Source organism: Catharus ustulatus, chromosome Z, assembly GCF_009819885.2.
Source record: "Catharus ustulatus isolate bCatUst1 chromosome Z, bCatUst1.pri.v2, whole genome shotgun sequence".
Lineage (NCBI taxonomy): Eukaryota > Metazoa > Chordata > Aves > Passeriformes > Turdidae > Catharus > Catharus ustulatus.
The window spans coordinates 38,224,093-38,238,066 of NC_046262.2; the positions used below are offsets into that span (position 1 = coordinate 38,224,093).

General features: G+C 39.3%; 1 protein-coding gene across 2 annotated transcripts in view; it reads right to left on the reverse strand.

Annotated features, from left to right (window-relative positions):
* The window catches only part of SLC28A3 (solute carrier family 28 member 3), an 81,272-nt gene that overhangs the window by 2,856 nt on the left and 64,442 nt on the right, over positions 1 to 13,974 (reverse strand). Inside the window, exon 19 of one of the 2 annotated variants that reach the window (XM_033086052.2) lies at positions 58 to 123. In XM_033086052.2, the coding sequence (XP_032941943.1) occupies positions 58 to 123 (66 nt within the window). Of the gene's footprint in view, positions 1 to 57; positions 124 to 12,234; positions 12,294 to 13,974 lie in introns of those variants that run through there. The other variant, XM_033086054.1, reaches the window with a different exon arrangement.

The following is a 13,974-nucleotide window of genomic DNA, read 5'->3' on the forward strand; positions in this document are numbered from 1 at the left end:
CATGACAGGGATACGGTTGCTATCATCAGTATCGCTCAGAATTAAGGTTATACTCACAAAAGGATATGAGGTGAGTTTGATTTAGCAGTGACCCAGCTAGCCTGTTACCCATGAACTCCAAACCTTTGAAAGAAGAGGAGAGAAAAAAATAGTGAGGTGATGACCATATCATTAACACCAGATTTAACAGCCTTATTGCCTGAAAAAAATGCACTGCCATTTTAGTTATCTGTAAAGGGAACAATAACAAGATAATTATCTTCAGAACACATAGACCTCTATTGCACAGTAGAACTTTGAGGCTGAAACCAAATTTAAAACACTAAAAATATTTTTTAATCCCTTCAGGAACTTCACAGATGAAACTAGAATAAGGTCTGTGAAACATGGAATCCTAATTCTGAAAGAACTGCAGTGCAGCATTACAGTAATCTATGAGGGGAGGGAGTTTAGTGTGAAAGCAGTTAACAGAAAAGCAGTTAAGCTATCCAGCTTTGCCCATGGCAAACTGGCTGTCCATCACTGATGACTTTGCACTGCTTCTTGTCCTTGATTTTCCACTAAAGCAATAAAAATGTTCCTGTTTTTCAGCAAAAGAAAACCAGCTATTCAACATATCCTAAAGTAAGCATTGTGCATATTTCTAAAGATTCCTAATCAGAAACAGTAGAGTCTAAAAATTTCTGGTGGAAGGCTAAAAGAGACAATAAAATGAAACATATTTTATTGAAACTATTATACTAAGTGTTATCATATTACACCTGGCATCTGTTTGTCTCTTTTCTTTCTCTTTTCCAGTCTCCTTGCCAAGTGTCTGCTAATAAACAGATTTAACCTGTGCCATCTGTTGTTTTACTGTAGATCTATGTGCTGCAGCCTCCTGTTTACTATAGCACTAAATTTAATCAATTTTTTTGCCAACAACATTTAAAATATACACGCATCCAGGTTAACCAGGCAGCCACTGTTAAGAAGCAAAGAGAACCTCCTCAATCATATGTTATACTACATTCTCTTTCATTAACAAGACTCACTTAGTCCTGGAGTGCACTTGGAGTGCATCTTAGTTGTGTTTGTTTACAGGTTGCTATTTATTAATGCATCTTAATGAAAAGGGCAGGGGAATCCCCATATCGTAAGAGTGAAATTTATCTTTATGTGTTAACTCTTCTGTACTTTTTCATGATTAGATTTCTTTCTTGCTTTGCAGCGTTTTTCTTTGCAAGGGGAAAAGTACTGCTGTCACTTCAGCTCCTGATAAAATAATTCGGACTTTCACAAGAAGAGGAACTGGTAGCACTGCAGTTTCTTTTCCAGAGTAGAACAGTAGATTGTAACTCCACCACCTTTCTGTCCCCATTACAGGAGCAGGAACCTAGCCAAAAGAAGCCTATGAAAGGTGGTGTGCAAACACTGAAAATGGATCCATCTTGCTGACACAATACACAGAGATTAGGCACAAATGAGTAAATACTCAAAAACTCAAAAAAGAGGTTTTTTTCCTTTTCCAAAGATTTTTAGAGCTATACCTACTTGTGTCATGAAATACAGCAATGTTCCTCTCTGGTAAAAAGATAAAATGCTTCAGATAAACAATTTGGGGAAGGTATTGCCATTATAACATTAAAAAATTTTAAATCATTTTAGTGTGGTCAGTGACTTCAAATCTGGGTGTATGGAGAGTGCTCAAATACTTGGGTGTTTTTCTCTTCTGTAAGAGACTACAGTAAGTACTTTAAGTAAAGATGGCCTGGGTTTAAGAAATTCTAAATATCTGGAGGTATTGTATGAGTAAACCAAAAGGGTTCACAAGTACCAAGTGCTATTAAACAGTGAAGATCAAGAGACAAAGTTGCTTTCCCCAACTTTTAAATGAAAATCCTTTGAAGAAGTGATGCTTCTTAACTCTTGCTCATTTCAGGGCTCAAACCTGACCACGAAAAGATTTGGCAAAGGATCTTTAAAGCAGGTGGCCAGAATGATTAATACATTATGCAACAGCACATTTTTCTGTGGTATTTCTGAGCTCAGGGAAACAGAGAGATTAGCAAATCCTAATGCTATTTAATTGTAAATAATTAGTTTCTTTATGTAAAATGTAGGCTTCTCTTAAAGATTTTGTTGTTCTTCAGATGTTCTTTAAAATAATACTTTCAAAGATAATGTAAATTCAAAGCGTGAGTTGTACTTACAGCACAAAAAATCAAAATGTGAATTGATCCTTAAAGATACCTCAAAAATATAGTTACATCATTAAATATTAATTTTAAATGAAAATTCCACATATCTTCCCTTGCTGCCAATTTTTTCATCATCCTGGTGTCCTAGTATTTAAATTCAATTAGGAGTGACACAAAATCTTCATCTATCCCTCCATTTCTTGTTCTTTTATTTGATACTGCATCATGAATCATAGAATTGTTAAAGTTGGAAGAATCATAGAATTGTTAGAGTTGGAAAAGACCTCTAAGGCCATTAAGGTCCAACTGTCTGCTTACCAACACCACCATGTTCACTTCTAAACTATGTCCTCAAATACAATACCCACACACCTTTTAAACACTTCTAGGTATGGTAACCCAACACTTCCTTGGGCAGCCTGTGACAATGCTTGACAACATTTTCCTGTTGTTCAATCTAAACCTCCATTGTTGCAACTTGAGGTAATTTCTTCTTGTTCTATCCTTGTTACCTGGCAGAAGAAAGCAACCCCCTCCTGGTTACACCCTTCTTTCAAGTGGTTGTAGAGAACTGAAACATTTGATTTAATTTCTTTCCAGATCAGGGAATATTCTGAGTTGGAGTGATAAGGTCGCCCCTAACTTCATTTCCCCCAGCTGAAACAGCCCCAGCTCCCTCAGCTGTTCTTCCTCACAGGACTTGTGCTCCAGACCCTTCAGCAGCTTTGTTGCTCTTCTCTGGACTCCAGCACCTCAATGACCTTCCTGAAGTGGTTGACCCAGATCCAGATGGAGCACTTAAGGTGTGGCCTCACCCCTCCTCTGCTCTTGCTGGCCACGCTACTGCTGATACAAGCCAGGATGCCCATGGCCTTCTTGGCCACCTGGGCATGGGCTGGATCATGTTCAGCCACTGCTGATCAGCAACCCCAGGTCCTTTTCCACTGGGCACTGTCCAGCCTCTGCCCCAAGTCTGTAGGGCTGCCTGGAGCTGTTGTGACCCAAGGGCAGGACCCCACACTTTGTTCAGCCTCACAGCACTGACCCCAGCTCATCGATCCAGCCTGTCCAGGTCCCTCTGCAGAGCCTTCCTGCCCTCCAGCAGATCAACTCTCCCACCCAGCTTGGTGTCGCTTGTAAACTTGCTGAGGGTGCACTCTCACCCATCTTGTTGATGAAGACACTAAACAGGGTTGGCCCAAGACTGAGCCTTGTGGGAAACCAGGACACAGGAAGGAATTTTTTTATTTATTTATTGCTTGAGTAATGTATTTTACTAGAAAACTGCAACCTTACAAGGTTCAAAGTACTGCACAAATTTAAAAGGTGAACTCTTCCAAGCTTTAAATTTTAAAAAAATGTGTAAAAATGTTAAACTAAGAACAATCAAGACTGCATCATATAAAAACCAACCAACCAACCAACCAACCAACCAACCAACCAACCAACCAAAAAACAAACAAAAAACCAAACCTGAAATGCAGACATGTTTTTGCTTTAATAGTGATATGGACAATAATTTTGCTGGTGCTCAAAAGCCATGACCATTTTTTAAATCTCTTTTTTCCTATATTAAAATTGAAAAAACCCTGATGCCTATAATGAAGACTAGCAATGTGCAAGGTAACTACAACAGCTATATTGGCTGATGCTCAAGAATTACCTCAAGAACATACAGGAATTAAAGCACAGATGGCAGGATACCTACAAAGATGAAAAAAGAACTCAGAACTGGGACATAAGGGAAGAATTCAAGAGAATGGAGAGAGAGACACTGCCCATAAGTGCAGGAATGGAATTAGGAAAGCCAAAACCCACCTGTTCCTTGGCTTTGGTCTTTACTGGTAGAGCTCATCTTCAGGAATGCCAGGCCCTAAGAACTGTGTGAAAATCTGAAGCATGGAAGACTTACTTTTGATGGAGAGGATTATCTTAAGGGAGTGTTTGAACAGAGTGGACACATGCAAATCCATGAGGCCTAATGGCTTGCACCCACAAGTGTGGTGAGAGCTGGCAGATGTCATTATGAGACCACTCTTAGTTCCCTTTTAAAGGGTGTGGCAAGTGGGAGAGGTTACTGAGGACTGGAAAAGAGAAAGTGTCATTCCTTTCTTCTGAAAGGGCAGGATAGAGGACCCAGGGCACTAGAGGACTCTCAGCCTCACCTCAGACCCTGGAAAGCTGATGGAGAACATAGTCCTGGAAATAATGTCTATGTGTATGGAAGCCAAGAAGGTGACTTGAAACATTCAATATGGACTTGTGAAGGGGAATCATGTACATCCAACCTGATAGCCTTCTAAATCAAAATGACTCTCTCAATAGGACTAGGTAGGCTATCAGACACAGCATCACCAGCCAGCCAAAACAAAGGCTGTAAGGTTTGTCCTGTGAGGAGCAGCAGAGGACTGTGGGTTTGGAGGGAAGGAGGCTGAGGGGTGGCCTCATTGATCCGTACAGCTTCATAAAGAGGGGAAGTAGAGAGGGAGATGCTGACCCCTTCTGCCTAGGGTCTGGTGACAGCATGCATGGGAAGCCATATCAGGGTAGGTTCCATCTGGACATTACAAAGTGTATTTACCAAGAAGGTAGATGAACATTTAAAAAGGCTTATAAAGAGGTGGTTGATGCCCGTCGATGAGTGTTTTGGAGGCGTCTGGGCAATGTCCTTAACAATGTGTTTTAACTGTTGCTCAGCCCTGAAGTGGTTAGGCAAGGGAAGGATAGATGATATATGTAGATCTCTTCCAACATAAATATTCTATCATATTTTATTGGCAGATTTTGGTTCCTGTAAAATTAGCAAATCATATGCTGTAAGATAGCTGGTGATCTGTGTCTTTAAATTTCAAACTAAAGCAGATTTTCCAGCTCAAGCACAATTCTTGGAAGTTGTGTCTGCAAGACTAAGGTGTTCTTAATGCACTCATCTGCTGTGGCCCCAAGGACTTATAGAAAGATACTTAGCTTACAGGAAACCTATTTTTCTTGGAAGATTGAGTCCACCGAACTCATATTTATCTTTTTTTGGATGGCTTTCCCCCATCCTATAATGCACAAATTCTGCCAGCGAAAGAACAATCTGAAAATAACAATAGCTATAAACCGCTTTTTGGATTCTAGCTTCATGGATGCAAGGAAAGCATTTTTCACCAGCTTTGGAGTTGGAATTTTGTAATTTCTTGCATATGTAAATGCTAAGCTTCTAAAGAAAAGCATTGTTAATGTTGTTGCTCAAGTATTTCAGCGCAACAGAGCTCAGTTCAGAAAAGTCAGTACTTAATCATCTGAAGTCCCTGAACTAGAAATGGCTGCTGAGATGGTTTTCCACTGTACCCAGGCACCATCCAAATAAATGACCTAAATGAAAGCCAGGAAAGCAAGAGAGCCCATGAAAATGTAGATGACAAAATTAATTTTGGGTCCGCTTTTCTGAGGATGTGCTCTTTTCAGTATTAACAATATTCAGCATTAAACATGCTACTAAACGTGAAGATTTATTTCTGCACACATTTGAAAGCCTACAGATTTACTGAGCCTAAGACTGCTCCCAAAATATCACTGCCCTCAAAAATATCAGGCAGTCCTATTTGGACAATTTCCAACCCCCTTTTGAAAACATCCAACAGGATATAGAACACCTGGGAACTTTGACAGCAAGGTGATTTGTTAAATTCACAAATGCTTATGCGCAAAAGAAGTGGATAGATTAAACACTTTGTGATGGGATGTTGATCTGTTGCCCTCCATATATGTGCTAAATCTGGTACAGCCGGTCTGGAGCTGAACTTGTGGGTGGCTGTCTAATGGGAAAAAAACTGAGGCAGTCTTAGTTGATGTTCTCATGACAAGTACACCTTTTAGAAGCAGCAAGCTGGCTATGCTAAGAGCTGTTCTGCACAGGGGTGGAAAGTGGAGCAAGGTGAGTATGAGCCAGTGAAGGGGTATTTCTGAACCTCAGTGAGAAAAGTCCAACAACAAGTGGCTTAGTAAGGCATCTGCTTTAATAAAGCAGAATAAGAAGATGATTACAGGTAGTGAGAATAGTCCCCTCAGATGCTGGGCACCCCACGTTTGTGCAGCATCAGGCAGGGTCCTGTGGGTTTTCCCACAGCTAGAGCAGATCCTGTTCATGGGGAAAAACTCTCCTTTTGTGTCACTCACTCACTCATGTATACTTTGCTTATAAGTAAACTGGGAAAAATTATTTAGCTGCATTATGGATTCTGTCTATCCTGCTGTTATCAAGCTTTCCCTGGTGGGTGATTATTGATACAACAGAAAATTCCTGATTTTTTTAATTCCAAAGCTATACCACAATACTGTTAGACTCTGAAAGACAATGACATGTCCCAAGGCAGAAAAAGGGGGTTGTTGTTGTTATAAATAAACAAGATGCAATTGCTAAACATTGTCAGCAATAAATACGCAGCTTTTATACTTCAGGTGAACTCTAATTAATTTCCAATATTGATTCATGCTGAAAGACCACTGTGTTGATGTCTTAGTTTGGAGGACAAGTGTCTGTTAAGAAAGGCAGGAGCTTCTCTTTGAAATGGAGAATGTAAACCCCCTCCCTCCAACTTATTATAACTTTGAAATCAAACGGCTCTCAGGCAAAGATATGGGAATTAGGAATAACAGTTCTTTACCAGGGAAATTAAAATAGAAATACAGTACTACAAAGAAACAGACCCCAAGCCCTGACAAAGTCAGAGTACAGCCTGACACCCCGTCAGGCAGGGTGTTGGCAGCAGTCTGATTAAATGGTGGCTGTAGTCCTCCTGTAGTGACAGATGTGATTCAGTTGAAGCAGTGGGCCTGTACAAGGTGCAGTTTCCCTCCGGAGGGAGGGAAATGTGGTGATGTGGAGAAATCCGGTTTTCCTCTGGAATCCAGTGAAGAAGGGGGGGAGGGGGCTACCTTGGTGTCTCCCACACCTCTGTTTTATCTTGGTAAGAAATGTTGGGCCCTTTTCCCTGGCTGGAGCAACTTCCAAGGGGATGCAGTAATTTTATCAGTCACACAGTGGGGCTTAATGGGCCAATAGCAGAAAATGACTCGCTGGAGAGAGGATGGGCTGTGAAAAGATAAAGAACAATGTCCTGCCTGGTTTCAGTGGATGGCCCATTAGGAGAACATATCCTGCGGAGATAAGGATCACTGCCTCCACCCTCAACAGATGGTGATAGAATAGATACCTTTTATCACACCCTGTATTGTAACCCAAGACAGTTGACTTTCAAATTTTCACCTCTCTTACAGGTAATACATTATAGCTAAAAGAAATGAAAATCAAGCTGGCTGGGAATCTTGTGCTTGAATTTCTAAGAGTAAAACAGAGTTCCAGGAAAAGTATATACTAGTTAAAAGACAATAATAATTTTAATTCTGACAGACACACTAACAGTAATGACATGAGTATTTTGTAATTTAATCACAAATCCTCCAACTAAATGTCTTACTTAAGGAGAGAAGTGGTATTTATCATTTTCCAAATCAATCTTTTGTATTAAAAAAAATCTGGGAATAGTAAATGTCAAAATCCTATATAGTTAGTTAGAGATGAAAAACAGTGTAGTAACTTTGGATTTCTGAAAGTTCTGAGGTTTTCTAATTTTTTTTTTTTTAGGCCATGAACCATAATCCTGCCAGGCCCAACGGTCTCTATACAAAGGGTGATTTGTAGGGACACGATAGGCATGTCCTGTGAATGAAGGTAAGGATGTAGAAGGCTGGCTGCTCTTTATAGACAAAGAGGGTCAAGGTCCTTGTGAGGAGTAGGGAGGAGAAGAAGAATGCAATTTACACAGATGTGGTTCTGGTGAGGTACTGCACGGCCTTAGTTTTCAGCTGTTTTACAGGAGCCACTTTAAAATGGCATTAGACCACTCCACTGGGCACAGCAAATTTACTAGGTCACTCATGCCACAGAGGAGCAATTAGAATAACACTAGAATAACACTAGATTTCCTGTCAGGTTTTTCAGCAAGAAATAAATGGTCTATGGCAGAAGCGACACATCAGAATTTTTCTTGCAACTCTGCAGTGATTGAGAGAGCATGCTATGCAAGCAAAAGTAACTTTTTTACACTAATCACCAGTATTTGTAGTTCTCTAAGTTCCATACAAAATTTTCCACTTGAACCCCTTTGCTCCCATTCTCACAGCAGCAAAATCTTTTTAGTTATCAAGCCCCTGTTATGTTCATTTGCACCAGCAATGTCCTTGTTGCATCTGCTCTCGTCAGAGCAATCAGAGTGACCAGACATGATGTCTTCACTTTTGTTCTTGTCTTGAGTTTTTCTCTCCCACTGCTTCCACTGTACCACAGCCAAGTGGTCAGTGGCACTAACCAGCTCAGCTTCTGTGGCTGTCCGATCTTCCACACACCTCTTAATTCTTGGTGGTCCCATTCTGTGAAAGAATCTGTTTCCTTCTTGCACAAGTAAAATTGTAAGATTCGTAGTAGTTACAAGAAACATGATGAGATCCCCTTCTTTCTCCCCTCATATGCTCCTTCTGTGAGCATGCCCCTCTCCCGGGGCCAAAGTGTAGGCTCTTACCCTTGAAAAGTCTCCCAGTCTCCACTTAGTTGCTGTGGTTACGCTGGTCTTCATCCTCCATCCTGCCCTCAGTTTCTATTCTCCCATGACAGGTTGCAGCTCAGAGATGAGCTCCTGCTCCTTGGTATCCACCATTGCATCCTGCTCCCACGTCACCAAGAGCTCCTGATGATGACCCTGCTAGTCACAGACTTGTGTGATCTCAGCCCCTTTTTGTCTTACCTCAGAAGAAATGGCCCAGTAGGGTTAGAGGTCAGTCACTGAGGACAGCTAATGTCCAGCCTTCTCTCTGTGTGGTGCCTTCTCTGGTGGCTGTTAAGTAACTTCGGATCATTTTCATAACAGAATCACATAGCATCTTCTCACAGCTATTATCTTAAAAGGCTCAGTGGCATCTTTAAAGCCACTATCATCTGTTCCTATGCTTAACTGAAAGATCCACAAGAAAATACCAGAGTCTTCTTGATTACCTGCAAAAGCCTTCCCAGGCTCTTTGGAAGAGGAAGGGTCTGAGCTGCCAAAGATTGCTGAGCTACACTGTATAACCTCCTTTGTAAAAATTAGCTTTGAGGTCACAGATAGATGGAGAAAACATGAAGAAATGTACCTAGAAACTCTTTCAAGAGCCAGCTGACAACATTTGTTGAGTTGTGCTTCGATGCACTTGGTTGCCATTGTATTATTGCCACTTATTTTTGCACCAGTGAAATAAAGTAGGCTGCATACAAAACTGCTTTGCTGGAAATAATTTCCTTCATTTTTCCTGTGCTACAGTCCTGCTACAGATTGTACAGAGGAGGTATATTGTTGCAATAATATGAGAATAGTTAAAAATACTGAGGGTTAGTAATCTTTTAAAGTCTTTGAAAATGGTCTTTGCTGGAATTTTCAGAACTTTCCTAAATATCGTGACTTATACAACAAGAATCCCACTTAAAGGATACCCAACAGTGATTCAGAGAAAAACTTCAGCAAGATGCAGACTCCCTATTCCTAATTAATTAATTATTTAATTAGCTGCTGGAGCACTAAAAAGCTCTTTCAAAAGCTGTTATAGCTCCTGTCCAAACTCAATATGATTTGAGAAATCATGAAGTTTTGCTTTAATTTTACCAGAAGAGTAATTTAGTAAGCCTTAAATGATTTCAGTGAGCCATAAGGAACAGCATTCTGCTAAAAATTTTCAAGATTTTAGAAGACTATATTTTTCTTCTCTTCCTTTTTTCACAGACTACATAAATTCCAGGATTGGACTCGAATATATTAGCAGCTAAACAGCTACTAAGTAGTTTGTCATTGCAGTTTACTTATTTAACTTTTATATCTATGAGAAATATGAAACAAATCTAGACTTCATAATAGGGAAACAGGAACATTGTGCCTCCTGGCAACAGTCCATGCAAATGGTAAGAGCATGCTGCCAATTTACAATGATTACCTCTGCAGGTAATTTTTGTCTTCCTTTATAAATAAAAGAGATTTAGAGTTTATGAATGATTGCACCTTCAGATCACATGCAGTTTCTGTGATCTGAAGGTGCTATAAAAATTTTAGGTTAATTCACACTTGGGTGATCACACTGTATACAGGTAACTACTAAGATATTTACTTTAAAATGAGGCTGACTGCCTTCAACACTTTCTACTTTTAATAGCAGCCTGACTGTCAGGTCAATCAATACTAATCAATAACCAATACCTTGAGAGCATGAGAAGTCTCTTGGGTTTTGGTTTTTGCTAGTGTATGCCACACTCAGCCTGGCTTGATACACCAAATATGCACATAAATACAGACAGGCTGATGCTGATACACCATGACCCTGGGCACACTACTCCTTCAGGTCAGAAGGAGTTTCCAAAGCGTTGTTTGCTCCTCTTCAAGCCCTGACATCCTTACACTCTAATGCCAGGGGAGCGGACACCCACACTCTAGTTCTTATATTTTAATCTTTTCAGTGGTCATGGCAGAACCCTCAGCTCATATCAATTAATTTCCTTTCCATGAGCAGACCCAGCACCTCCAGCCTGGAAAGCATCTCATCAGCTTACAAAACTTGCCACAGTAGCTTGGTTTAATTTCATAAAGCCTGGATCTCATGTTGCTGGTCTTGATTTCCTCAGACTCTCATTCAGTTGGATGGACCCATAATAAGGTTAAACATCATGCAGCTACTAGCTTTGCATTAAGCTGAAGTTGCAAAGCACAGCTTTTTAGTAAGTATAGTGCTCCAAATAATAACACGAGGATTTTAATTGTAGTCTAGATGCAAACTAATCCATTACTGAAGATAAAGAGTATTGGCCAAAGCAAGGCAAGACGAACAATTGTATAAAGGCACTTTATAGTCCCTGAGTTACATTAAAGTAACATTAAAGCACTTCAGAAAATCATAGAGAATGTGTAATTACAGAGATATGAGGGTTTATTTCTCCTGTCTGCCTCATTTATCTAGAAAACAAATTGGTATACATTTTGTTTGAGAGGTTTGCCTTATTTCACCCAGTCCAGCTTTTTTATTTTTTTTTTAATTTAAAACAAAATATGTCTATACATGTTAGTTCCATCTGGTAAAGTTTAACAAGTTCTGAGGAATGGGTCAGCTTGGAAGCTGAAACAGCTGATGGTCAAAAGAAAGGCACAATCCCAAACAGCACAGTGCGGAAACCTCATTGCAGCACTTGGGCTGAACTTCAGTGTATTTGTCCTTTGGAGAACAAGCATTTGACCATGTACTACTGACACAATTGTTTCAAACAAAAGGTCTTTTGAGCAAATTACACAAGCTTTGCCTTCAGGAAACTTGGAGCTGAAGACCTGAAACAAACCCTCTTTTGTATCAATTTCTTTTATTTCAGGGCAAGTATTTTTTGATATAGCAAAATTAATAATGTACCTTTGCCTTGCCCTTTTGCTTTATATTTCCATCAATGCCTGCCACCTGTACAGATTGCACAATTAATAGTTTAGAACCCCAGAGCAGTCAATATTAATTACGCACTTACATTATTGTTTTGAAACAGCTTTTGTGATATGGGGGACAAGTTTTTCTCTCACCTGCTCAATATTTACTTTAAGCATTTTAAACCACCTCAGGAATATTCAGGGCATGAAAACCTTTTTATATTTGAATGGATTAAATGTTCAAGTCCAAATTAAAGCTATAAATTGCATTTACACAGTTCATTTTCCACAAAGGGGAATTTGTTTTGCATGTGTAGCTTTTAATATATGCAAATGAAGATGAAAATATAAAACACATTGCTGATTTGGACAAAGCAGAGTTTTTAGACCATTTCAACCCCAGGCTGATGATCTTTCTTTCAGTAGCTGTGTTTAACAATTATGCAGCATGTACATGTGCTCTCAAATAAAAAGGGTTGTATTAAGTAAACTCAAACAGACCTCACTTTGGGTCTTAGGAATATAATAATACTTCAAAAGCTATTATTAGTATTTTGTTTTTTAGCATAAATAGGAAAAGGCAACTGGGGATAAACGTCATTGAACAGAAGGTTCACTACTGTCTTTCCTTGTTAGTTTGAAACATCTGCAAGAAAACAAAGCCAAGATCAAATACTAATTAGTATAAGGCTTTGATTTAGAAAAAACCATAAAATTTCCTAGAGTTAACCAAAGCACTTAACTATTTTGCTACATTTGAAATTGGTAGAATTTATGTGTATAAATCCACCTGTCATTTTGAAGTCACAGATGCCACTATAATTTTGAAACTATGAAGTGACTTGTACATTTGGAAAGGTTGATGTTAGCAATTTGTTTTGCAAAATAGAAAAGCCTCAATATACCCTACTGCTTAGTTTTAGAAAACCTGCCTTGTATCATACTAACAGCAAATAGTGTTCATGAGTATAAAGTATAGGCACTTGATAAGGTGTTTGATGGCCCAATCTTAAGTGATTTACATTCATTTAGATGTACTTAAGAAACCAGACTCCCATTTTTTCCTCTTGTCAACCAGTGCTAGCTTTTTAGGTCAATGCAAACATTGAAATTATCCTCTTCCTTCTGCCTTTAATATGTTTTTTCATTGATTAAGAAGAGAAACAAAATCCAAAAGTGCCTACAAGTACCTACCTGGAAATCACATAAAATACTTGGTGTCTAGGCATTATTTGAGTGAATTTGAAAGCAATATTGGAGCCAACTCATTTTTTTTAAAGATTGTTGTCTCTGTCTCTTTCAGCATGACATATGTACACAAATTCAATAATTTGAAAAGAAAATTATTCCACTCTTTTACTGATTTATGTCCTACTAACTCACACAGACACATAAGTTAAACTTAGGATGTATGTGGTCAAAAGTCCTTGAACTGTAATTATTATTATTATTATTATTATTATTATTATTATTATTATTATTATTAACCTGAGGATGTATTTCTAGATCCTGAATACTCCTGCATTGCCTTGCTTCAGCCTTGGGCCAGCTTTCATTCACTAGTGACACTTCATCATATGTAATTTCAGTTTTCATTCCAAAAATTCCCTAAATGATCATGTCCCATTAAAATTAATGCAAATTCCTCCCAAATATATAAAAGAAAACAAAATTAGATTACCAGTACAGTGAGGACACAGGCTAGCACTTTGGCACAAAATTTGATGTCATTGAATGCCCTTACACAACACCTGAATGGTCCATGTTACTGGGGCCCCTCTTGCAATGATGCTTGCCCTGGGAAACAGCTCTCATGTTTAAACACGTTTCCACCCATGACTGTGTAGGACCTCCAGTCAGCAACCATGTTCTCTTCTGGGTTTTGTCTTGTTTGGAAAACAGCTGTGGGGGTGACACAGGTAAAGTGTGCAGACACGGCAGATGGGGTCATTTCAGAAAATATACTGTGTTAAACAGAGAGTAGATGTGCTTACTGCCTTTTAGAAACTCTTTGCAATGTCTGCTTTATGTTAGAGCCCACCTCCTCCAGGGAATGACATGGTGCTTTCTGAATCTGGAGGAACTATTATCAGCAGAAAGCACATTGCAGTTTAAGGTCTTTTTTAGCTGATGGGGACCAGCTGAGGATATTCCAGCATGGCATAGGCCCCATCAGAAAGATGTGCAAGGTCTCTCTACAGATGCCTGAAAGGAGGCTGCAGCCAGGTGGGGGTTGGTCTATTCTCTCAGGGAGCCACTGACAGGACAAGAGGACAAAGTCTTAAGCTGCATCAGGAGAACTTTAGTTTGGACATTATGAAGAGGTT